Genomic DNA, 24,579 nt, shown 5'->3' on the forward strand with positions numbered 1-24,579 from the left:
TCTGGAAGAAACTTGGAAATTTCTGGGCTCAAAAAGTCGAAAATTTGCAAGAGGAAAAAAAAAATCAGAAATTCTTAAGCTTAATTTGACATAAAATTTTTTTTATAGAAATCTTCTGAGTTTGTAAAGTCAAAAATATTGACTTTACAAACTCAGGAAATGGTTGACCCTGTCAGGAAATTGTCTGAGTTTCTAAAGTTGAAACTTTTTGACTTTTCAAACTCAGAAAATTTCAGAGATTTTTTCCTCGCAACTTCACGACTTTTTTGAGCTCAGACATTTCCGAGTGCCTTATAGAAAATTTCGGAGATTCATTTCAAAATTTCTAAGTTTTTTGGCAAAAATTTGCTCCTCTTATTTTATTTTTACATCTGCATTTGACATAATATACAGTCTTACTGAATTATTCATTCCCAACAATTAATAGACATTAATCTCAGAGGAAGCGGCCAGAAAGAAATGCGGCAAAGGGACTTGAACTCGTGGCGGAACGGTGGAGCTCAGTGGCCCCGCGACACCCTGCTCTGCTGCAGCTCTTCAACCTGTTAGCTGCACCTGTTTCCTCCACCCTCCTGCCTAGTGTGGCCTGGGATCTGGAACGGAGAGACAGGGCATGTGTGTGTGTGTGTGCGTGTGTGGAAAAAACAGGCACACACACATAATAAAAAAAGTCCCGAAAGCATGAAAATCCCTTTAAATGGAGCTCACTTGCATTTCCTTCAAAGTCCCCTCTCTGTGCGTGTGACACCGGCGCGGCGCGAGCGTTTTGCCCGTTGAGGCGATAACAGAATTACACGATAAAGGAATTAGTTCTGGAAGAGCGAGAGAGATGAAGATAGAGAGCGGGCCGGGAGGAGCTCCGGGGAAGGCGCGGCTTTTAGAGAAGCTGGAGGTAGCAGCGAGTGTGAAATCTTAATCTCATCTTTTCTTCCTCCGCGAGGCCGCTCTGTCTCTCCTCGTTCCTCTCACCGCGGCCCGTCCTCGGCTAACGAGCTTTCTCGTATCCGTGCTGATTATATAAAACCGCTGTAGGACACGCTTCTTCTTATTGTTCCTCTTCCACTGCCTGGATGCCTCTCTCAATCCCTCCTCATTCTGCTTAAAACGCGCCGTGATATCCACCTCTGTTTTGTTTTTTCTTCCCCACTACTGATCCACCTCTGTGCGTGTTCTTCAGATGTGACCTGGCAGCGAGGGCTTACAATTCAAACACCATGTAGAGCATGCCGTCGGAGCTGTAGGTCTCCAGCAGCTCCACGATGTGGGGGTGCTTCAGCATGTGGCAGATGCTGGCCTCTCTCTTTAGATCTGAGGAAACACAGAAGAAGACAAGAAACACGGTAAGCACTCATGGCATTAAGAGCCATACTGGGGGGAAAAAAGGGGTAGTTAAGTAAAATTATGAGATATGAAGTCGAAAAAATGCGACTCAAGTAACGGAAAACTCCGACTTTATCTTCGTCGTTTTATTTTCTTCATCTCTAATGTTTGGATCTTTTAGACCTTCGCTTGTGATTTTTCTGAGCGTCACAGACATTTTGTCAAAAGCCACTCTTAGATAATTGTTTATTGAACAACTAAATGTCACATTTCGGGTTTAGAAGCAGCTCCAAGGGGCGCGGCGGTGCGCACGTAGGGCTGAGTTCTGGACGCGGTCGTCACGGTTCGGTTTGCCTTCTCTCTCAGCTCCCTTTCCTGTTGCTTCACTAACGAATACACTGGAGCCGAAAGCTCCCCCGCCTCCCACAATCCCCTACAAAAACACAACAACAACACGAGCAGTTTCAGGAAGTACCCGAAAACTTTTCCCCGTGTGTTAAATCCAAGCTGCTTACTTCCTCTGGTGGCCCAAAAAGCAGCTTTTAAAGAATCAGGCGACACGCACTTCAAAAGCATTTGCTTAAATATGATGAGAAACGCTTTGATCATGCTGTGTGAGTTTAGCGCCACAATATCTCGCTTCATTAGCCTCTTTAATGTGGAGCCTCCAAAACAATCCAGCAGCTGCTTGTTATCACCTGACTGCTGTGAAGATTGTTTGAAATTAAGAGATATTAAGCTCTTGTTTCTGGGTAAATGGATAACGATTATTCTCAGTCTATTTTCTACATAGATTCTGCCGATCTCTTGCAACAGGGGCGTGTCCACTTTTCCTTCTTCCTGCAGAAAAGGATCAGTGCGATTCCTTCCTTGTAGTAAACTGTGACCTTTGAAAGGACTGGAACGACCTTCTAAAAAGTGCCGCAATAAAAGTTTCCACTCTGCGTGTGAGTCAAAAATACTCGTTTTTTAATGGTTTTACTGGCTCTACAGGCCTTTGTTTGACAGCAGTCGGGCAGATAAGTGGGTTGTGAGAGAGGAGGAAGGCACGCGGCAAAGGTCATCAGGCCGGGACTCGAACCTGTGACGCCCAGGACAATCACTGGGGCCTCCGTATTTGGGTGGCACGTTTTACCCCTGCTCCACCGCCACATCCGAGTCAAATGTTATAAGGTAGTGTGGAATGTTATAAAGGATTGATCAAGTGATATTACTCAAAAACAGAACAATAGTCAATAACAATATGTATGTATGAGAACAGCTGACCCGTTTATTATTAGCAAGACGCAAGCGTTGTTGGATAGAAATACTGGAGCGGACTAAATGCTGGAGCAGAGTGTTTCTATCAGGCTGATACTGGGGATTTTAGATGCACGCCAATATAATCCAACAATATCAAACCGATTCCCGATATCAGTATCGGTTTGGGACGCCATACTGATCAGAGCACCCTCTGCCACTGCCCCTCTTGTGAAACTTATTTTCACAGTGGCTTTTTTGGTTTTTAATAAACTGAACCTGATTTAAACGTCTCCACAGCTTTGTAGTCTGCTGTGTTTATGATGCCGTTTATTCACCGACAAACCTCTCCACAGAGCCGCTTGATACGACACGAGAGCTGTCTATATTTTAGGAAGCTGCTATGGATGGAAAACGCAGAGCTCAGCATGAGGCACGCACTCCTAAAGACCCACCATGATGACTCATCGGCAGGAGGGGGTCTCATGCAAAAAAAAAACGCGAGCAGCACTCAGCTCCCCTATGTGCTTTCAAGTGCCGTTTGTTTGCATGCATACCATTACTCCAGATCGTCTCGCTGCAGCCCGGCAGAGAGCGACTATGGCGCTTTAATTGGCTCGTAATGAGGAGGAGGGCTAATGGAGGAGGGTTAGTGAAGCTGAACAGAACAATGCGGGCTGCTTGTTTAGGGGAATCACCAGGGAAGAGACATGACAGTGGGATAAAAACTGAGCAGATACCGCTCAGATCCTCAGGAGAGCAAAAGCAGAGTGAGGGGAAAAAAACAACAACAGTTGTACTTCAACAGATATTCAGGTGATGTTTAACGGGGAGCAAATCTGCGGTGACAGCCACACGCGCGGGTACGAAGAAGAGGAAAAAGGAGGAGGATGGAAAAAAAGCAGCTCAGACGAATCAATATACCATCACCGCCTCTGATGCCGACGGAAAATTGCTCTGTCATGTAAAATGGGATGAAAGCAGTGGCGTCTGGAGGCGCGTTTGAGCGATTAGGAGAGGTTCCAGTGGAGGAGCGACTTTAAATCAAATCTGTCCACATGGACGCTCCGAAGAGAAGAAAGCCACGGCGGAGGAGTACAACTTTAATAACCTGTGACGACTGCATCACACACTACTCTCTCCCTTTTTCAGCATACATATTGTACGTAAATCAGCCGAAGCTGAAGCCCATTTGAATGGGTTTTTTGAGTCCGGTAAGAAGTGTTCAGACTTGATGGAGAAAACGTCAAAGCGTTGGAAAGAAAAATACATGTTTTCCTTCACGGATCAAAAGTTGTCGACAGTAATAACTTGTCATTCAGGCATGGATTAAAGGATTGGTTTGGATTTTGAAGGGGTGGGGAAAAAAAGGGCTCTGGGAAATTATTATCTGTAATAATTCACTTTCCTATGGCTTGTTGAGAAGTAAGTAGATACTTGGAGTGGTGGAAAACTACACGCTTCCTTCACATGGTGTGTTGCAAATTGCTTCTCATTCTTTGCAGGCCTGTTTAATCCACCAGTGTTGACAGTAAGATATTCTCTTCTGAGGCCACTGCAGGCTAAATAAATGAAACACTCGCAGTTTGTGGAATCTGCTTCAGAAAGATCAAACACAGCTACGCTAGCATCCAGTTGTTTTATGTTTTCATGCTGAAATAACGCAACAAGTTGGAATATTTACACAAGAAAAAACAGTTATGAGACAATCCATCATCCCTACCTTCAGTTCAAGAAAAAAAAAAAAGATGAAAACACAGACAGAAAATTACTACCGTTGTCCAACGAGAGAGAGAAAAAAATCGAAGAAAACAGTAACAGCGTTCAGATCCTTACAGGCCTTTCACTTTGTTTCCTGCCATGTGCGTTTCATTTCACCTGTCCTGCAGCCTTAACAGTGCATCACCATAGCCGAGGTCTAAGTCGCTGGTTTTAACTGAACCAACTTCATAAAAGTTGTTGCCTTTCACACAAAGTCCGCTGGACTCTGCTTTGATTTGAGACCAAGATTGCAACAGTTGCTACATTTTCATCTGGTGTGATTCCCTTTCGCACTGCAACCCTTTGAAAAACCTGTTCCCCTCCTGGCCTGATGTGGCGCTGTACCAAGAGCCACTGAAGGAAACAACACAAAAACCTTTGAAGAAGACACTGTGTGCAACTTCCTTCTTCACAAACGTAAACAAAGATGGAGTGGTGTTAGATTTTAGTGGTTGTAGGATGTCTCTTCTGTCTTTAGTAAAAGACAATGAGCCATTACTCCTGCTGGTGCTGGACTTGTGTTTGTTTTGGCTGTATTTACCCAGAATACCTTGTGCTGTTGTCCGCTTCCTGCTTTGGAGTGGTCTCCGGTCCGCTTGGCATTCACATTTGCATTCGAACAGCACCAAGCTTTGTAAGTGGACCAGAGTTTACTTTTTTGGAGTAAAACCAGATTTTCTAGGCAAACGAACAGATGAAAGCAAACTAAACAGGGCTGGTGTGAATTTACCCATAAAGTCATCAGCTTCAAATCGAAATATGTTCCACTGTCACCCTAAACCTTTCTGAAAGTAGTTGGAAGTAAGTTGTAGTGAAGTCAGCAGGACAAGTGGAGTGCTGGCCTTAAAAACCGCGTTAAGTTAGAAAGTTAGAGTAGGTGTTAGAAAGATGAAATCTGAAGCCACTTCCTCTTTTTAGTGTATGAAAGTTGAAATATCTTTAAGGAACAAGTCAAGTCCAGGTGCCTTGTACTAACACATTTAGGACTCTCTTCTCTTATTTTCCCCATTACAATACAGAATGTGGATGTTTTAACAGAACCTAGACCATTCAGATTAACTGAACCATGTAAGGAAGAATAGAAATCAAATCAAACATGGAGGTCAACAAAGACACAAGAAAAAGTTCTCCATTCTGCTAATCAGCTGGTTCTTAATCTCCATCAGACTAACGTTGACTCCGTGTATTCTGATCATTCCTGCTGATATCCGCCTGCCGATTCACTACAGCAACGTCGACACATCAGGCGGGAAGAGTCCCAGCTCGTCTCTCCTCTTCCTGGTTCGCACGATGATTGACAAACAGCGAGCGATTAGCTTGTTTTTCTGTTTTGCACCAACATCCTCTCCCTCTGTCTTGCTGTCATCCTCCCATTCAGACTCTCAATCTCTCCGTCCATTCGTCGTTGGGTGGCAGCCGCAGTGGGAGCTTCAGACAGCCGAGCAGAGCAACGGGGATCATGTTTACAACCTGTCTGGACGGGAACAGTCTCAATCAGTTTATTCAAAGAGCACTTAACTTTATTAACTGCCTGTCTGACTGACACTTCTGCACCAGCTCAGTCCGGTTGGATGCTGGCTAAATTCACCAGTCACCCCCCAAGTCCCAGTAGGACAAGTCCCACATGTCCCTGGCTGCGTCTGCAGAAGGTGATTTATAGCCAGGAGGACTAATGGGAAGGAAGGTGGAGCTGAGTTGATATTTCTGCAAAGCTGCGATAGAGTCGCTGCTAATCACTTCCACGCCGCGCTGCGAGTGAACACGCCGCATAGCTTCACCACGTAGTCGCAGTGACATTTAATTAGCTGAAGCCGTGAGCCTCGGCGCTAACATTAAGCCAGTCCTCTGAGGAGGGTCTGCGGGGGGAGCCCAAGGCCTCCGCCGGCTCTGCCACGATGCTAATGCTGCTAAAAACGCCGCTGTTATTGTGGCGGGACGAGCTCGCTGCTGATATCAGCCACCAGAAGTCCGACTGGAGATCCCGAATGATGCTTCGTCAAAACGAGAGGCGAATTACCGAGCCGGTGTCACAGAGCGACGGGAGACTGCCCGAGGAAAGTCACTGTCATTGCTTTTTAAATGGCCTTTATGTGTGTGCGTGTGTGTTGGAGCAATCGAAACCAAGACACATCCATTGATCATGGAGCTGAAGTGTAATCAACAGCGTTATTGACAAATAAACTGTTTTAAAAAAAAGTGGGAAGACGTGGATCCGACTGGAAAACTGTAGGCCTGATGGAAGAGTGTGGAGAGACGGTGTAGATCTGTCTGTTCATTCATGGCACAAACTAAGTGAACCCACAGGTACAGCAGCTTGTTAGCCGCTATGGCTTTTAGAAGGTGTTTACACTGCAAAAACACTAAATCCTACCATGTGTTTTTGGTCTGATTTCTAGCACAAATATCTTAGTTTTATCTTATTTCAAGTCTGTTTACTTACACATAACTTTTCAGCAAGATATAGAAGCTTCTTTTAAGTAAATAATTCCTTATTTTTGAAAAAGTACTACAGATTATTTCACTTATAAGGCATTTTTCCCATGTTATTAGGACTCCGCAGAATATGGTGGAGTCAGATTATTAAAATCAGCTGCACATGCAGAGCTCCACAGTGAAATTAGACTCTAATCCAAGTTAAAGCAATTTCATTTCGATGCTACAGAACAGGACCAATATGATTCCTTCTCTGAAATGTGTAAACAAGGCAAAGAGGCGACTAAATGCAGCTGTCTTGATGTTTCTGCTGGCACTCAGCCCCATAACCAGGCTGTTGGGAACGGGGCTGTTTTAGGGGACAAACGAGGGGAGAAAAGAGACAGTCAGCAAGAAAGCCTCTGCTAAACGGAAATAAAAGCAAGAAAGCGAGCGACGAGCAGATGGGATCCCCGTCCGTTTCTGCAGCCGGGACAGAAACAGAACGTGAAGACGGCAGGAGGAGACAGATAACGGATGGAGGACAGAGGAGGAAGACGAAGAAGAGGTGAGAGCTCAGAGATCAGGGAGGCTGATGGCGCATGATGAATTTTCTTCATTCTCCAGCTTGGTTTTCACTTTCCTCCCCTCAGAGGGCTGACCTATTCATCAGACGGACACGGCCTGTATGTGTGTGAGCCGTGGTTGACCAATCCATTCCCAAGTCACAAAGCATTCTGACCCACTTCCATTTGTCTGGGCTGTGTTCAGGGTGTTTCTGGCTCATGAATCCAAAACTGTTCATACCCGTGGAGGATTTAAGTTTGAAGTATCGAATGATTCCAGCACCTCGATTATTAAAGGGGCGGTATTCTGTGTTTTCCAGGCACATAGTGCCATTTTACAGCACAATCAAGTAACTGTGTTACCTTCAGCAGTCATAAAATGCTATAAATATCAAATATGACTTAAAAGAAATTTTAATTCGTAATTTAACGTCCTGCATCTAAAGTATCTAATACATCTCTTTTTATCTCTGATTAAAGCAGCAACAATGGTTTCACTCTGCTTTAAAGATGGAAAATCTCCGACGCACCGAGGATTACAGTTGAATGTTTTTATTAGTAATACCCAGTTTCAGACCTGCTGTCCTGATTAGTCATCTGATGCCAAATTTAGCCATTAAACCTGAGAGCAGAGATTTCCAGGGCTGATATTTCAAAATACAGCATTGAAAAAAAAGGTTTCTACAAAAGCTTTGAATTTAAGGAAATAATAAACTGTTGACATTTAAAAGAGCAGTTCAATATTTTGCCATTGCATGCTGTCTTCCTGAGAGACAAAAAAACAAAAAAAGGTTCACTGCAGTGAGACATGTCGGGGAGAGAAGCCACGCTTCTCAAACTGTTTAATATGGACTCTGTGGTAAACGGCTTTTCAGCAGACCGGCCGCGCTCTCTGCATTCCTCCTCGCTCCCTCTCCATTGTATCAAGCTTATCGCTCCGTACTCCACCCTGCGAATATCTGTAATTCAATCTCTCCTCCCCTTTTGTTCCCTCATCCCTCCCTCTATCGCTCTCCTGGCCCGTGGGAGATGTCGGATAAGTCCTCTGCATGTTTTGTCTAGACGATACTCAGCAGTCTTTTCAGGATTACTGGTGCACAACAACTCTGTAATAAACTGAAAAATAAAAAGCTCACCGAGCTTAGAAAAGCAGGGAGGATTCCTGCTTTTCTAATACCTTAAATGTCTGTATAGTTTAAATAAATAAATAAATAAATAAACACTCCAGCTTACATTAACGTCCTGTAATAAAGTCTGCCATGGTGCAACACAAAGTGGGAAATACTGGTTAGAATTGACCAAAACCATTATAGTCAATAGAAACCGTCTCATTCACTCCAACAGAGTGAATGAGACGTGGGCCAGAGTGTAGAAAGGCACAGATGTCCTAATCCAACCCCGATCAAAGCTTCTTTAAAATGACTGGTGTCAAAGTTTTTAAGAAATACAGCCTAGTTTTATGTGAAGTTGCAGAACTATATTATAAGCCAAGAATATTAATTAACTGATTTCCCCTAGCAACCTTTAAGACCTCGTCCACTTAAAGACGGGTTTTTATTAAAAAAGTCTCTGCTACATCGTTTAAAAAATAAAATAGTGTCGTACATGTAGGATCGGTTTCAGAAAGGACTTCATTCACACAAACCAGCACAAGTCTGCCACCGATTATTGTTTCAAACATGCCAAGCCCACAGGGGGCAGTGTAGCGCAAAGCTAAAACCTGTCAGCCAATCAGATTGCTTCAAAATAACTGTTTAATTCCTGTTAACATGGCGCGAGGAGGTTCATTTGTGTGGACAGTCAGGTAGACGGGTTGAACTGCCTTTAAATAGCATATTAGAATATAAAGTTATTAAAATAAAAGACGAGTTTGATTTGGAGACATGTAAAGCTAGCATGTGGATATGCTGGCCCATTATTTGTTGCAGACAGTAACGCGCAAAACTTTAAATCTCCATTTTGTCAGGTAAACACAAATATGGAGTTCTCTCAAATCTCCACTGTCTTCTGAGTTTTTATAAGTAATTCTTTTTAGTGGTATAAAACAGATTTTTTTGTGTGTCTATGAAAGGCCAAAACACAAGAATGTATTTGTTTTCCTTTTTTCTGTTTTCCCTTCTTTGACGCTGATGGTGATATATCCATGATCAACCCGAGTTACCAAAATGAGCAACAGGTCATCTTATCAATGAATCAAATCAAAACATAAAATCAATATGCTAATGTTAGCATAGCAGTTAGCAATGACACGAACCAGGAAAGCTGGATTTTTATCTTCAGATTTTAAGAAACACACACATGAAGCGTTCTTGAGCAGTTTCTGAGGTAATCCAACAGTAAGACAAAGGGAATAAATGATCTTCATCTGCAAATGTATCTTCATATTTTCATTATTTGGACAGAAATGGTTTGATTCAGGGCAGCATGTTTTATGTTGCCTGGATAATCACAAACAGCTTTTCACATTTTGAGGCTTGCTAATTAACTTGGCATAAGAATAGATGTTAAATGTGTGAATGGCTATCACCTTTTCTTCAGCAACAGCATTTTGTGCATGGGACACCCACACACACACTCACACGCTTTACTCTTGGACACGACTTAACAGTCAGACCCAAAGACAAAGGAAGTAGAGATGGTTTCATCGGTGACGGCCCCACCTTCTGTGCTGAGACCAGGGCTGGACGTGAACTGGGCCACATCCACGATTTTGACAGCAAACTGCTGGCCCGTGTCCCTGTTGATGCATCTCCTCACCACGCTGAAGGGACCCCTGTGCAACACAGAAGGACAGAGAGAGAGAGATCAGTTAGCACACGGAAACATCTGATTGGTCTCATTTCACACCCACAAACACACAGAGGAGCAGCCATCGGTGCCAAAAAGGCTAAAGTTAGCTTAAAGTGACACTGATGAGAACATGCCAGTTTCAAAGGAGAAGACATGAATGTAACCAGTAGAAACGTAGGTGCAGCGAAGCCTCGCCTTTTTCTGTAGAGCATTTCTGTAATATTATGAAAAAAATGCAGCCAAAATTCATCGGCGCTATTAGACATGCTGTCAGCCGCCATTTTCAAAACATCCAATCCAAGAGCGCCGTTAAGTAAGAGCAGAAATGAAGGAGACTGTAAATGTGTTGATGGGTATTAAGGTATAATTGGTGTTTGAACTATTAAAATAAGTGTTCTTAGAGGCAGTCTAAAGTATTTCAAAATTCTAGGAATTAATGGATGACTGTGGATCCCTGGCCTCCACATATAACGAGGTCCAGCTAATCTGCAAGTCAGCATTTCTGAACTCCATGACAAAAAGAAAAGAAACAAAAACTCATCCACCTTTTTCCACCAGATTCCATTTCAAAATAAAACATGGCTAAATGAGACAGCCTTTTTTATTTTTTTTGGAGCTTGTAGTGGTGCTAGCGCTTGGGGGAGATCTGTGCATATCATGAAAACATAGAAGAGGAGTGAGGAATATTTGGGTCAAACAAAATCAATATTATTGCAATATTTAATTATGTTAATTAGGACTGATCAGTTAATCAATTATATATATATGGCAGTAGGCACATGATCAATATCAACAGATAATACGTCTGATAGAATGGTTCAATAATTTGACTGAACTCAGATCCAGAACACCACAGCATTCTGGGAGATGTAGGCAGAGGAACGGCTTTAGCCGCTCAACCTCTCACGGCCAGCTATCGAGGTTAGAGGACTCTTTGGTAACCATAGCAACAACCTGTTGAGTAACTTGCAGAGCAGCAGTTTCAGATTTTGCCACTGTGACTCATAACTGCTTAAAAATAAATCAACAGTGGCATGGAGTGAAAACTGTGGAAAAAACACAGCTCCAGAATTGCGGCGTTTCCATGAAATAAGAAACGCAATTAAACTTAAACGAGACTGAGTTTGTCCATGCAACAGGTCACTAAAAAACAAACCGCGCCGTCATCCTCCTACCACTTCCTGTCGCCTTTTTCTTCGCGGTTTGCACCAGTGGCAACATCTGGTTTTTGATCATCTGACTCCTGTGATATGAATAAATATTTCCATTGCAGTTTTGAAATATAAACTTATTTCAATAAGGCCAAAAACCTTGTGCCAAAACTTTTCGAAACTGCCGTGCTCCCATGACACAAATTTAGTTTTCAAAATGTCGAACCGCACAATGACGAGGTCAAAGGAAACATAGTCAGAGTTCAGCAGCAGACCAGAGCTGCACAGACAGCCACAAAAAGCTAACAGTGGAGAACAACCGAGGAGCGCCTCAGCAGAGGGAGCGGCCCTTAAGGAGTCCACTTAGTGTCTCTGGTTTATTATCATCAGGCCAGGGTGAAAGTGCAAACTGCAGGAAAAGACCTGTGTCTCATAAAGCTCCAGACCTCAGCATGGTACCGGGCTCTGCCCGGCCCTCACGCTGCCTCAACAATGCGTGGCGATCTAAGCGTGTCAGCATGTCAACATGTCAGCGTGTGTGGATTTAAAGATAAATGAAGCAGCTGATCTGTCCTAAGAATAGACGTGAAGGCTATCTCTGGCAGCAGCGTGCTCTTAATCCCTCCAAGTACTTTCTATAGTTGTTTACTCTGCGACAGCGCAGCGGCTGGAAGGCCGAGGAGAAGCAGCCGGGTTACAAATGTGATGATGTCTTACATGACTGACTGGCAGGTGGGGAAGCCTTCCCTGCTGAGCCGCCATTAACTCACCGGATGACATGCAGCAGATCATCATTTTTTTAAATAATGGAGATTATAAAGCCGTGAAACACTCGTAAAGCGCCTGTATGTTCCCGATATAGGCCGGCCGGGGCATTACGCGAGGGCTTTTATGGCGTCGTTACGGGCGAGGCTTTGGGTCTTTGGGATTGATGAGCTGCAGCAGGACGCATTATGCTGATGTTCCATCAAGCAGTCAATTAACTTCGACACAGACCTTCAGAGTTCATCTCCGGATTGTGCTGCTGACTGGAGCCAGCGCTCAGATTCGTTTTGGAGATTTCCTAAGAAGCCAACGATCAGTGCCACTTCCACTGAGGCGCAGCGTAGAGCCGGTAACCTGCGTTTGATCTCCTGATCGGCAGTGGGACCCCCCGGGGAGCCCGCCGCTCCGCTTCGTTTGGCTTTATAGATGGACTCATTAAGGTCATAATCACAATGCTGCGATATTTATGGGAAGTAACTAAGATAGAGTTGTTTGTGTTACAGAAACAAATAATGCTCTTGAAAAACATTCCCGTTTGTAATAGTCTTCATCAGGCCATCAGTCCCATAAAGAAGTGTGATCTGTATCACTACACACAGTAACTGCATTTAGTCACAGCTTCTCATTTAGTTCTATTTATTGGTAGTCTTATTGACCAAAGAGTGGACACAGTTTTGTAAATAATCCTGACAACGCAGGCAGTTATGCTTTTTTTAATAATTAAATGGAATTAATTATTCCAGCAGAATTTGTTAGTGTGACAGTCCAACTAAAAACGAGTTTATTTTATGTTTGAACATTCTGGCGTCCTCCACGATTAGTGGTTGCAGATACATAGGAGGGTCCAACATGGAACAAATAGAAACATTTGAGTCTTTATCATTAGTTTCACACTCGGGGATATGTTTATTTATTTATTTTTCTGAGCGGCCGGCGAGCGTGCGCCTCACCAGCTTTGAAACCATCCTGTGGGTGAAGTGAAAAACGCAGCAGTTAGCCGGGCTCTCTCCAGAGGAGCAGCTTTTAACGAGCAGAGACACAGCGACACCTCCAACGAACACATGCCCCCGCCGACCCGAAACCTTGAGCGAGTTACACATCCCGCAGCAAATTACACTCGGCACAACCTCGGTGCTAAATGTGAGAGTCCTGCCATTTCACAGCTAAACAAACCGCGGCCCCCCGGCTGCAGCAGACCGTGGCATAACGACTTGCTTGCGTCTCAAACATCACCAGGGCTGCTCAAGTGTGTGTGAGTGTGCAATTGCAAGTCTTCATGCACAAATGCGGACTGCTTGAGCAGATGGCGATCAAGCCAAAGCGGCTTAGCGTCACAAAGGTGAGGTGGGACTTCACACTGCCTGAAGGCTCACTTTGATTTTCCTCTGAATGCACAAGTGAAAGAGACAAAAGGAAACTTTGAAATTCTCACGGCAGAAACAAACGACCAGTGCAGATATTCTGACTCACTGGGAAGTGAGCAAATAAATAATTGCCTGACCTTAAACACACTTGTCTAATCATACCATCTACCAATGTGGGAGGTCCCTCCACACTGAATGCACCATCTGAGGTAAATAAATGTTTAGATGAAAGCTAAGTGAAGGGTCAGGAAGTAAAGAAGAGAGGGGGGCTGGTCATTTTGGTCTTGCTATTTTTCAGTTTTCTTGTCAAAGCTACTGGTCAAACTTTGTGGAGATTTTGTCTGTGTTCTTTTGGAAGAAATACAACTACGAACAGTTTTATTATGGTGATTTCCATGAAAGTATCGTGAGTGTGTTATTTTGTCTCATAATTCTGACGTTAACTGTACACTTTGCCTTTTCTCCAGCTCTCCGTCCAGTGATAAAGGCTCCGTTTACGGCCCGTTTCTGAGCGCAATTAACCAAGATCACCTTAGGAAAGGCGCAGAGGTGATAAATTCCACATTCACTGCTGAAAATCTTTACGTTTAGTCAGTTAATCTACTTATTCAGGCTTGAGGGATTGAGGTTCAACAGCCTCCTCAACATTAGAGCTCACTGTCAGCGTGAACATCTTGATGTCTGGCATCAAGACTCTGCCTCCAGAACCGAGCAAAAAGCAAGAAAATAAGCTTTCTCTAACACTTTTTCGACTCCGAAGAGTCGGGCTCCGAGGAGAACTCCATTTCTCCTGCTGAAAGATAACACCGGCGTACAAGCAATGGATCCGTCACCTTCAGGAAGTCGACACAGAGAGAAAAAGCAGTTCAATCAGGAAAGAGTTTCAGCCGCGAACTTTCTGGAGGCACGCAGGGTCAGAAAGAAGTCATTTGCGATGTTGGCTGAGTCCTCCGCTGCTCTGTTATCGCCTCGCTCGCTGCAGTCCAGCCACTTCACCTCCGACCCCCCCTTGCCTTCACGTCACTGCCGATGAGGGGCCGTGCTCGAGGCTGACCGCTCTGCAAATACCAGGCAGCCCTCGAGGAGAAGGGACAAAACGAGGGAGAGAACAGAGGAGAAGAGAGGCGAGAGGGGAAGCGGAATAAAAACAAAATAATAGTCGCAAAAGAGGAATGTGGCAAAACGATCCAGAGGAAACCGAGAGGGAGGAAAACAGATACGAAGGTTGGTTAGAAGTAATTTAGATGTGAAGTCATCCGGGGTAAAGCTGAGGGTAACGGCATCCAGTGAGGCCTTCTTACCTTAATGACACATACAGAGGAAAATGGCATAAACACAAACTAAGCATGGCTGCAGCTTATTACTTTAGTGAAAACTCACTAAAACTGAATATTACGAGCTAAGAGGACACTCTTGAAGATTTTCTCAAGATGTCAGATGTTTGGTAGTAACTATCCTTAAATCTGTATCCGACTCAGACATCTCGTCCATCAAGGCATGGCTCCAAACTAGAAAAGACAAAGAGGGACTAACATCTCTGTCCCCCTTCCATCCATCAGAAATGTCAGTAATAGGTAATAATGTGAGCCTGTGAGCAGGGTTTCCTCCAGTCACATGACTTGGACTCCAGTCAGTAATAGATTTGGGACTTGAGGATAAAGACTTGAGACTTGCAAAACACTGACTTGGTCCCGCCTCTGGTTTCCTTTACATGTAATTGATTGTGGCAAAATAAAAGCCGCCTCACCTTCAGCATGAAATATTTTTTTTGGCTTATATTATTTGTGCACTTACACTAACCCTAGTCAGAGTTTGAAGTTAATTGAAATATGATGAAACATTAAAACTGACTTTATTTTGAAAAGACATCAGCGTTGGCTCCTAGCCGTCTGGCTGAGAAGCCGGCTTCTGTGCGCTGCGCTGCAAAACTAGAGAGGAAGGTCTGAAGTAGAGGAAGGGAGAAAGATGGAAGGTTAAGTTGAATGTGTTTTTAGTGAAAATGACCTGAATGTTCATGTATGTTGAATTTGAACAAGAGAAAGTTAGTTAACTAACACAGTTTGTCCTCATACTTAAAGTTCCAGATGCGTTTCAAAGGCTCCCTGATTGTGGTATTGAGTCAACAGCACTGTGTCACCGAGCCCCCGGACATTTAAAGAGAGTTGACAGACTAAAATTTAACACTGACACAATACCGATGGAAGCTACCAGCAGTAAACGACATACTATGTCTATCCCAGCTCTCTCTGCAAAGCAGTCTGTGTTTATCACGCTCCCTGATGAAGTAGGAAGCATCAGCACCGGTTCTGCCTCAGAGAGCGGGGAGGTGGAGAGGAGCGGAGAGGACACGATCTGAAGCTCTGACAGCTTAAGTGGCGGAACTCGGTTTCTCTGAAGAACTCTGCTTGCACATAAAGGAGGCGCGCGGCGACTGAATGGGCCTCAGCTGCATGCAGCCGTTCCAGCTCTGAATGGGAGTCAGCTGCACTTGGCTTGTTCCGATCGCTTCTGCTCTTTAGCCACCCGCACTGAAAGAACAGGAAGAAGGAGAGAGCGGCGGAGAGAGGAAACAACCCCCTCAGCCCCCCCTCCCTCCCCAAAAAATAAAAACAAAAAACAAGTAGAAATGTGGACAGGAACGGGAGGTGAGTAGCGTATTTTTAGAGTATCCTAACGTTTATTTATTATCCAGGAACCTAATTTATTTATTGTTTAAAATGAATGAATGTCTCACATGTTGATGTTTGGATTGAAAAGCAGTGGGATGGAAAAAATAAATCTTATACAATCTGTCTCTTCTCTCAAAAGTCAATCAGCTGTATCATAAGAAACTAAGCATCACTCAACCATCGTTATAAATACATCTCTAAACATAAAGCATGGAATGTGCATAACTATATAAAAAATATCCATAATAATAAAAAAAAGATACAACAATCTTCTACTTCATAGAATGTTACATTTGTTTGAAGGGCAGTATTATGTCAAAATCTAATTTGTTTTTTAGCTTTACATCAGGTTGATTCTTTCATACAGAAATCCTTCAATTTCCCATATCAACCATTCAGTTGTGTGAAATCCTTGGGTGGATCTAGCACCGCCTCCTCTGACTAAACTCCTCCTCAGAGCTAATCCTCCACTCAGCTCCTTCAGACTAGCCAGCAGCAATTAGCAAACACCTGGTGGAGCTGAGCATCTGCTGAGCTCATTATAGGAGCTACTTCTTAGTGAAACGCTGGTAAAAACGTTGCTAAAGGGTTAATAGAGGAGCCATGTTGGGATGACTTCCTGAAGGAGGAGTTACAAAAAGAGCAGGAGCTTCTTAAAGAGACATAGACCCAATTTCAAGGCGCTAAATTGCAAAGTCAAATTTCTTTTAAGTCATATTTGATATATACAGCATAATTATAACAACTGAAGGTAACAGTTACTTGATAGTGCTACAAAGTGATACTACGTGGCTGGGAAACATAATTCTGCCCTTTAAAAGTAAAAACTGATCCAGTCTGGATGGTTACTGTAGACAGACTTGTTCCATAAACAGAAACATTCAATTTTTTTTGTTTGTTTGTTTTGTAAAAAATCTCTGATCTTCTGAAATTAATGAGACGTTTAATTAAAGGCAAAACAAGGAGAAGTAGCTCCCTGCTGTGAGGGCTGAACTGTGTGTGCAGGTATGTCAGATATGGGGGCGAGAATTTACAGCAGCGTGAACAGTAAATGAGCGCGGCCTTCCCTCCCACAGCTCGCAGGAATGAGCTCATAATGACAGAGAGTAACAGCCTGAACTCTCTCTGCTCCGCCGCCGAGCTCACGGGCGGTGGGCGGGGCGTCGCTGACATGGCGACCGACGCTGGAGGAGGATTTAGGGAACCCTGGTGGAGAGAAGCGTGTTCTGTGGAGTCCGTGGCAGGGTAACGACGGGGAATTTACGGCAGCATCAAAGAAATGGGCTGTGCCATCTGTCCGTGGCTTTGTGTTGTGTGTTGCTGTCGTAAAGGGTGATTTGCGGACCACACTCCCGTTCCAGTCCGCGGGACATCAATCGCTTATATTTCCCCCCCGTTTTGTAAACGCCGTCAGCCGTGCAGTACCCGACTTCATCGCTTTAACTCTCACAGATCTCAGGAAGCACATGGGCATGTCAGGTAGGTCACAGCGAGGACGACAAGGACGAGCTTCACTGCCACTTCAAATACACAAACATTTGAAAAGATGACGGTAAAAGTCACTGAGCCACGAACGTCCATTTCCAGCCCCCGACTTTAATTTGAGGATGGTACAGACAGGCGGTTGATTCAGGTGGAGACTTTGTTTAATTTAAATCATCTTACAACGAAAGTTTGAAAGTTAAACTGGAGCGGTTCGTCTGTTTAGGAAGAACGCAAGCTAACACAGCTGCTAACGTAGCCCTGCTAATTAGCGAGCTAATGTTAGCATCAAACACTAAACTCAGTGGGTGTTTCTGCTATACTTAGCTTCAGTCTTTCGCCACTGTGTACATTTAAACTGACACTCATTTTAATATCAAACTACTTGTGACTGAGGTAGGGTTTAATAATGATTTTTCTCAATGTGTTCCCTTAAAAAAACAAGCATACAAATAAACCAGTGGTGTGGCATAACACGAAACAGCTAACTGTTGCTTGGAAAAGACATTTGATCGTATTTTACGTTTTCATTTCAAGTTTCTAATTTAATGTGAAGATACTGTATTTTTCTTCAAGGCTATGAGACGGTGAGAATCCACACCGGCCCAAGCACACACAGCACCAGCATGAACATGGAAAAAGAAACGCTGGAGAAACAGAATCTGCCTGCAAGAAAAAAAATTAATATACATAATCAAAGGGAACAATGAGAATGACGAGAAACAAATGAACAAAGTGATTCAGGCCCAATGCTGTCAGAAGGCATAATGAAACTTCAGCCTGGAGGATTCATTAGAGAGAATTGATGCTAAATGAACGTCATTAGCACGTTTACACCTCGCAGGGAGCCTTAGGAGAGGCGGGAGGGAGCGGGAAGAGCCCAGAGAGGAAGAAATCAGTCCAACGTTGTCCACACGTTTAAACCCAACCAGGACAGGCTCATCCAAACAAACCGTCACGCTGCAGCAGCCTTGTTAGAGCTACAGCCGCCCCCTCTCCACACCTACTCGCCAACCCGGCTCTGCCACCATCTGCCTGGACGGCTCAGAGGAGCAGCAGCTCTAGGTTGACTACATCTACGCTGCACCGTAACTTCATGTAACACAGAGGCATGGATTCCTGCTACAATGTGACACAGAATGATGTAGGGGTGGGAATTTATCGCATTGTTTATCGTTTATCATTTATTGTGATACATTTATTGTCACATTAAATTCCAACTAATGTTTTTAAAAAAACTGTCTCGTGTTGTTGGGATTGTTATTTTTACTATTTTCTCCACTGTTTGTTCATTAAAAATATCAATTAATACATCAATACATTAGAAAATATGATTAAATGCAGTTACTGTGTGCAGATCAGTGATACAAATCAATCTTTATGTGACTGGTGTCATAAAGAAGCGTATTACAACTGGATGTTTCTCAAGAGCAGTGTTTCTGTTTGTGGGGTTATGACTGCTGTGTGATGCAGTCACAACGACACAGTTACCTAAAAAATAAGTAATAGTTTTCATCGTCACAAAATATTTCAATATAATTTTAAATGCACATCGCCCCATTGTGAGTGAGTCCAGTTAGGCAAACATTTAGTAGTTGTGAATTTAGAAGTTTTAGTTCACTGAGAAAATGTTTTCAATATTGACCCTTTGCAGCTACGTTACACGAGTTCATAGCAGAATTTTAAAAAGCTGGAAACAACTAGCTTAGAAACTAACTAACTGCTAATACGCTGCTGCCAGCTATAAAAGCAAAAATCCTTCCAGCTGCACAGAATCCAGAACCAGAGGGAAAAACTGTCCACACCTGCAATGATTCCACCAGAAGAATGATAAATTAATGCTAAAAAGAAAAGGAAAACAAATCAGACTCAATGTAGCAAAGCTACTCCAACATGCTGCCACCAGGAGCAAAGAGGCTCTATAAATCTACTTAATCAAACCAGATGTAACAAAATGTGCAGGTATGCAAAATTACACCAAAACTAATCAAGACTTTTACAGAAATGATTTTGTATTACGGTTTTCTACGGAGGCCGAGAGGGAATGTTTTCTGCATTTATTTTTGCTCCATGGTGTAACAAGTTCGTTTCCCCCATGGTCTTCCTGAGATGAACCAGATCCTTCAAATCGTTGTGGTATGAATTTTGATTTAACACACACTCCAATCATCCACAAACATTGTTTTCTCAAGATTAACCCGTTCTCGAGAAAACAAGGAACGAACTCATCTCGAGAAAATGGGATATTAACTTGTGTCGAGAAAACCGGAAATGAGAAGAATGAAAATGAACTCTTAATCTTGAGAAAGCCGTCGATTAAGTCTATGCAGAAAAAGTCCCATCTTGGCTTCCGTAGTTTTCAGTTCACTTGCAAGTGTTTATTTCAGACCACGCTAGGCTAACGGCTAGCCAGCCGATGCTTATGACCGGAGTGGATTAACACGCGAAGGATTTGGCTGAGTCTCTGAGTGAATTCACAGCAATAAGCCCAAACAATCTGGCCGGGAGAAAACCTGGTACCTGATGAAAGAACCACAGCGCTACATCCTCAGAGGAACACAAACATTTCTGCAGCATTTCACTGCAGTCTGCCACTAATAAGAGACGGATGGACGGCTGGCCAACTGAGCCTGCCATCATTCCTCCCCGGAAAAGTCAGAGCGGTCAGCTCTGATGCGCCAGGAATTGTTAAACAGCACTTAATTGACAGCTTTTCGACGTCTCGGACTGGCGTCGCCTCATTCTCTTCCTCTCTCTCACACAAATTGATTCAGCGGCCGACAGTGAAGCTTCAATCAGCTTTCACTCAACGGCCGTCCGAGCTTTGGCCTCGCTTATGAAGAGAAGTTGTGGGGAAAAGGGACAAAGAGCGAACACAGTTCGACAGCTCGTACAAATGAAACCTGGCGTTTTAGGAAGGCAGAGGACTGTGACGGTGTGCAGTGAAAATGCAGGAGCCTGCAGATCCTGAAGCAACCCAGGAAACACCGGGACAGGTAATCTGACCGGTCATCCTGGTCACTGACCAAACGGGAAGCTCATGCTGACCAGGACAGTCAGTCCCAGTGTTTGGACAAACTCAGGCGGCGTTGACACAGCCAGCAAGTGTGACTCAACTCAAATACACTTATTTTACCCCAACTTGTTTTGTTTTTTTATATATATATATATATTTTACAAATATCCTTCCTAGTCTCTTTCACCAGAAGTAACATCCATAACATGACTCGTGTGAAGCAAAAAAAAAAGTGCTTCAATTGCAGTTTAGCGAAATACATCTATTCTGATACAGATGAAAAAACCCCACCTCATCCTAGTGAAAAACATCATCGAAAAACATGAGGTTTTCTTTATTGTTTCCATTTAGCAAATTTATTTTTGTACTTTCAATTTGCTTAATTTTATGGTCAATGGAAACACAGCTACTGTTGAATTATCCCATCATTCGTGTCGGAAATAATTAGCAGAGCCAGCAGCATGGATTTGATTCCTGCTTACGTCGTGCTAATAGTCTGCAGCTGACGTTAGCATCTCCTTCAGTCCTGTCAGTCCTGTTGGAGATGATAAAGTCTTCTGTCTTTATCATGTTGTGTATCAGTTGTAAATTTATTATTGAGATTTTATGTGACAGACCAACACAAAGCAGTGCAGAACTGTTTAGTGCACATGTGTCAAACTCAAGGCCCCAGGGGCCAAATCTGGCCCACCATAGCTTTATCTGTGGCCCTCTAGACTCGAGATTCCCTCAATAAGACCCTCCAGTTTTTCACAAATCCTCAAAATTCATGCGAAATCAACAGATCACTAAATTGTTTCTGATGTTACTGCAAAATCTTCTCAAAATTGGTCAAAAACATTGGGTTTTAATTGACCACTACCGCTATAGTCCGTGATCGATGCAGCAAGTACTAAAAAACACATTTAGCATTAGCACAAAAGTCATAAAAAATTCTTACAAATATTTCTAAATTAAGGGTTTTATCAATACATTCTGGCACAACCAGCCCTTTAAGAACAATCAGGTTTTTGATGAGACTCAAAATGAAACTTGAGTTTGACGCCTCTGGGTTTACAGTTGTGCCTCGCTCTTCTGTTGCCAAGTTTATCCAAGTCTCCGTGTGGCAGCAGGCTGCACGCGTACTGATGTATTCCACCAACGATCCCTGTAAATGGATCCAGATTTGGCAGAAACTCAGTTTAACTTTTATCATTTTATTTCCCCCTGACAGAGTCAGAAAGAGTTTCGGTGAGTGTGCGGACCAGAACAACAAGCAATCAAATGTTTCCAATCGGCCACGCTTGGCAGGGAATGAAAGGAGGCCGTAACAATGAATCAGGAAATTGCGGCCATGCATCTACACCTTCTTTAAACAGCTAATTGCGGCGCTGCTATTTTCTTCTCGGTGGTCCCTCTCTGCATCTGGCCGTCTCTGTATTCATGCCGTCACCCCCTCGTCTCTGTCTCTCTCCCAGGCATAGCGGTTATGTAAGGAGGCACAGCTAGGCTGCTTATTTACGCTCCCATGAGGATTAGGCAGAAGCCCGGACATGCCAGCACCTGCAAGGCTCACTGACAGTCCACACACACACACACACACACACACACACACACACACACACACACACACACACACACACACACACACACAAGGGGCTACTGCACAGTTGACAGGCTTTCCCTAAAACATCTCGCAGAACAGCCGTTCAGGTTTGGGGTGAACTCTGATGGACTCATGCTGGATCACACCACTGAGTTCTGACATCAAATAGATGCTGAGACCAGAGGCCTGCCTCCCAACCCGCTAGGATGTTCAGGCTCTGGTGAAAAACCAGCAGCTGAAAGGAGCGCGGACGTCGGCGCATATCAACGAGATCCACCTTAACGTCACGTGTGGGTGCCTCGTCTGAACACACATCCACATCCAAACACTGGATGTGTCGTTTTCTGAACACATCCAGTCTTTGGCGGTTTTTTGTGACCAACGCAGTTTTCTGTGTGCAAAGCGCAGTGATGAGGTAGAAATGAGAAACGCACAGTAAGTCAGTCCAAAATCCCCAGTTTGGGACCGTCTCCAAACCAGTCAACATTACTGGTCTCACTTCTGTCTTGCTGGTCTTTCCCTTCATTCTTCTCAACAACATTTTCTCCACCCATTCCAACCTGTCACAATAAATAATTGCTGGACGACAAACTGTCCCAGAACTTACTGTGATAAACGATAATATTGTTGTTTTAAGGCCATTTTCAAGTAATAAATGGCACATTCTCAAGGATCAATAAACTTTAAATTCTGATGAACATTTAAACACTGGAACTGGGAGACATTTGGCATTTCCAAGATAATTAAAGAAAACAACAGAAACAAACAAAATAGACACTGAAGTCTCTGTCAGCAAAACCATCCTTCAAAGAAAAGACTTGCTGAAACCAAGGCACCAGACTGAAGCCTTTCCTCGTCCAGTAGAGAGAGACAAAAACAATCACGCAAATGGAAACGAATGAGGTTGTTTTAAATTAACATATGATTATTTGATTTATTGCGACAGGCCTAGAAATAACACAACAGGATCATTGCTGCGATATTGGAGGAGCATTGCATAAAGTCCATAGCAGTGGCCCATATGTGAGGCATGTTATGTTTCTCAACCCGAGGCGGACTGGCTCCAAAGGAAAAATCACGTTTTGTGTGTTACAGCGAGGAAAAATAGTTTCAATAAGGAAAATCTTCAACTGCAATTTCTTCATACGGTTGCAGTGAAACTCCAAAAAGATTCTCTTAGCTGAGCAGAGAAATGACAACATGAAAGACGTCTTAACGTCTGTTTAACCTTTGACCTGGATCTCGATCACATTGCCTCTGTAAGTTGGGATTTAAATGTCAAGGCTGTCGCTGCAGTCCCCAACTTTAAATGACAAAAACAACTAAGTTATTTCATCGACCAGAAAAAAAATCGGCAGACATCAGTAAAGCAGTCAGAAAGGAACTGTGTGCTCTGCTGCAAGGAAGCGTTCGCCGTCCTTCTGGAACGCCACTGGGAAATTTCACCCAACGCAAGAGAGATGGGAATGTCGGCGGTGCTCCCGGCTCTTCCTGCCAGGGAACCTGAGCGTTTTCCCAGGTAGATGGAGCTTCTCTGCAGATCTTCTCCACAGCCTGCATGCTGAGTAACACGCTAGCTGTCCAGCAGCAAGCGTCCGTTTCATCTGCTTTCTCTGCAAAGCTCTGCACAGCACAGCTGACAGACCAAATTATGATTAAAAATCTCCAGATTTGTTTATACAGATCCTGTTAGGAGATTATTCCTAGTACCTGAAGGTATGTTCAGCAGAAATCTTTACCAAAAAACTTTTTTGGGGAGAAACTCAGATCTTCCCGGGTCAAACTCTTCTCTTGGAGAACTTTAGCTAAAATCATTGAACTGATTTGTTTTTTCTTTTTTACATCTGCAATTGGTAGTTATTAGTGATTTATATGGTGCAACCTCTTGGTTGTACAAGGAGATGTTCCAGAGTTTGGAAGCTCAGATGAATACAACACAGAAAGTCCTCAGTCTTCCTGTTATCCAGAGCCTGGATAACAGGATTGCTTTTAAAAGGTACGGATTATGCTTTTCACTGATGCAGTGCCATTTAGTAGCACAGTCAAGTAGCTATGTTACCTACAGTTGCTGTAAAAACGCTATGTATATGAAATGTGACTTAAAAGAAGTTTAACTTTGTAATTTAACGCCTTGAAATTGGGCCTCTGTCTCTTTAAGAACCTTACAAAAATATAAATTCACATGTGAAAGTCACATGTGAAACCCATGTTTCACATTAAAACCACACGTGGTTCACACAAATGTTCACGTGAATGACATTTGAATCACATCTAAAAGCACATATATGTAACATTTTGGAATGTTTCATGGTAAAAACATGTGAATTTCCATGTGGTCACATGGGAATCACATGTTTTCACATGTGTATCTCGTGTATCACATTTCCAAATGTGTATCACATACACATGGGATAGACGTGATGTGTATCCCTGTGATACACATGGGAACCACATGTGGG

At 43.4% G+C, this 24,579-nt stretch overlaps 1 protein-coding gene and 1 long non-coding RNA gene across 6 annotated transcripts in view; one reads left to right on the forward strand and one right to left on the reverse strand.

The window, feature by feature from the left end:
* caska (calcium/calmodulin-dependent serine protein kinase a) overlaps positions 1-24,579 on the reverse strand; it is a 143,709-nt gene that overhangs the window by 70,946 nt on the left and 48,184 nt on the right. For all 5 annotated transcript variants that reach the window (XM_088012064.1, XM_088012061.1, XM_015006268.2 and 2 more), the window contains exons 2-3: positions 9,959-10,071; positions 1,203-1,308 (exon numbers count right to left, since the gene is read on the reverse strand). In XM_088012064.1, the coding sequence (XP_087868190.1) occupies positions 1,203-1,308; positions 9,959-10,071 (219 nt within the window). The remainder of the gene's footprint in view (positions 1-1,202; positions 1,309-9,958; positions 10,072-24,579) is intronic.
* LOC106929374 (uncharacterized) lies at positions 17,332-18,164 on the forward strand. The gene is made up of 2 exons (XR_001420642.2): positions 17,332-17,516; positions 18,096-18,164. It is a non-coding gene; the product is annotated as an uncharacterized LOC106929374 (long non-coding RNA).

The sequence above is a fragment of the Poecilia mexicana genome, unplaced genomic scaffold (genome assembly GCF_051168715.1).
Source record: "Poecilia mexicana isolate PSO_F unplaced genomic scaffold, ASM5116871v1 scaffold_2, whole genome shotgun sequence".
NCBI lineage: Eukaryota > Metazoa > Chordata > Actinopteri > Cyprinodontiformes > Poeciliidae > Poecilia > Poecilia mexicana.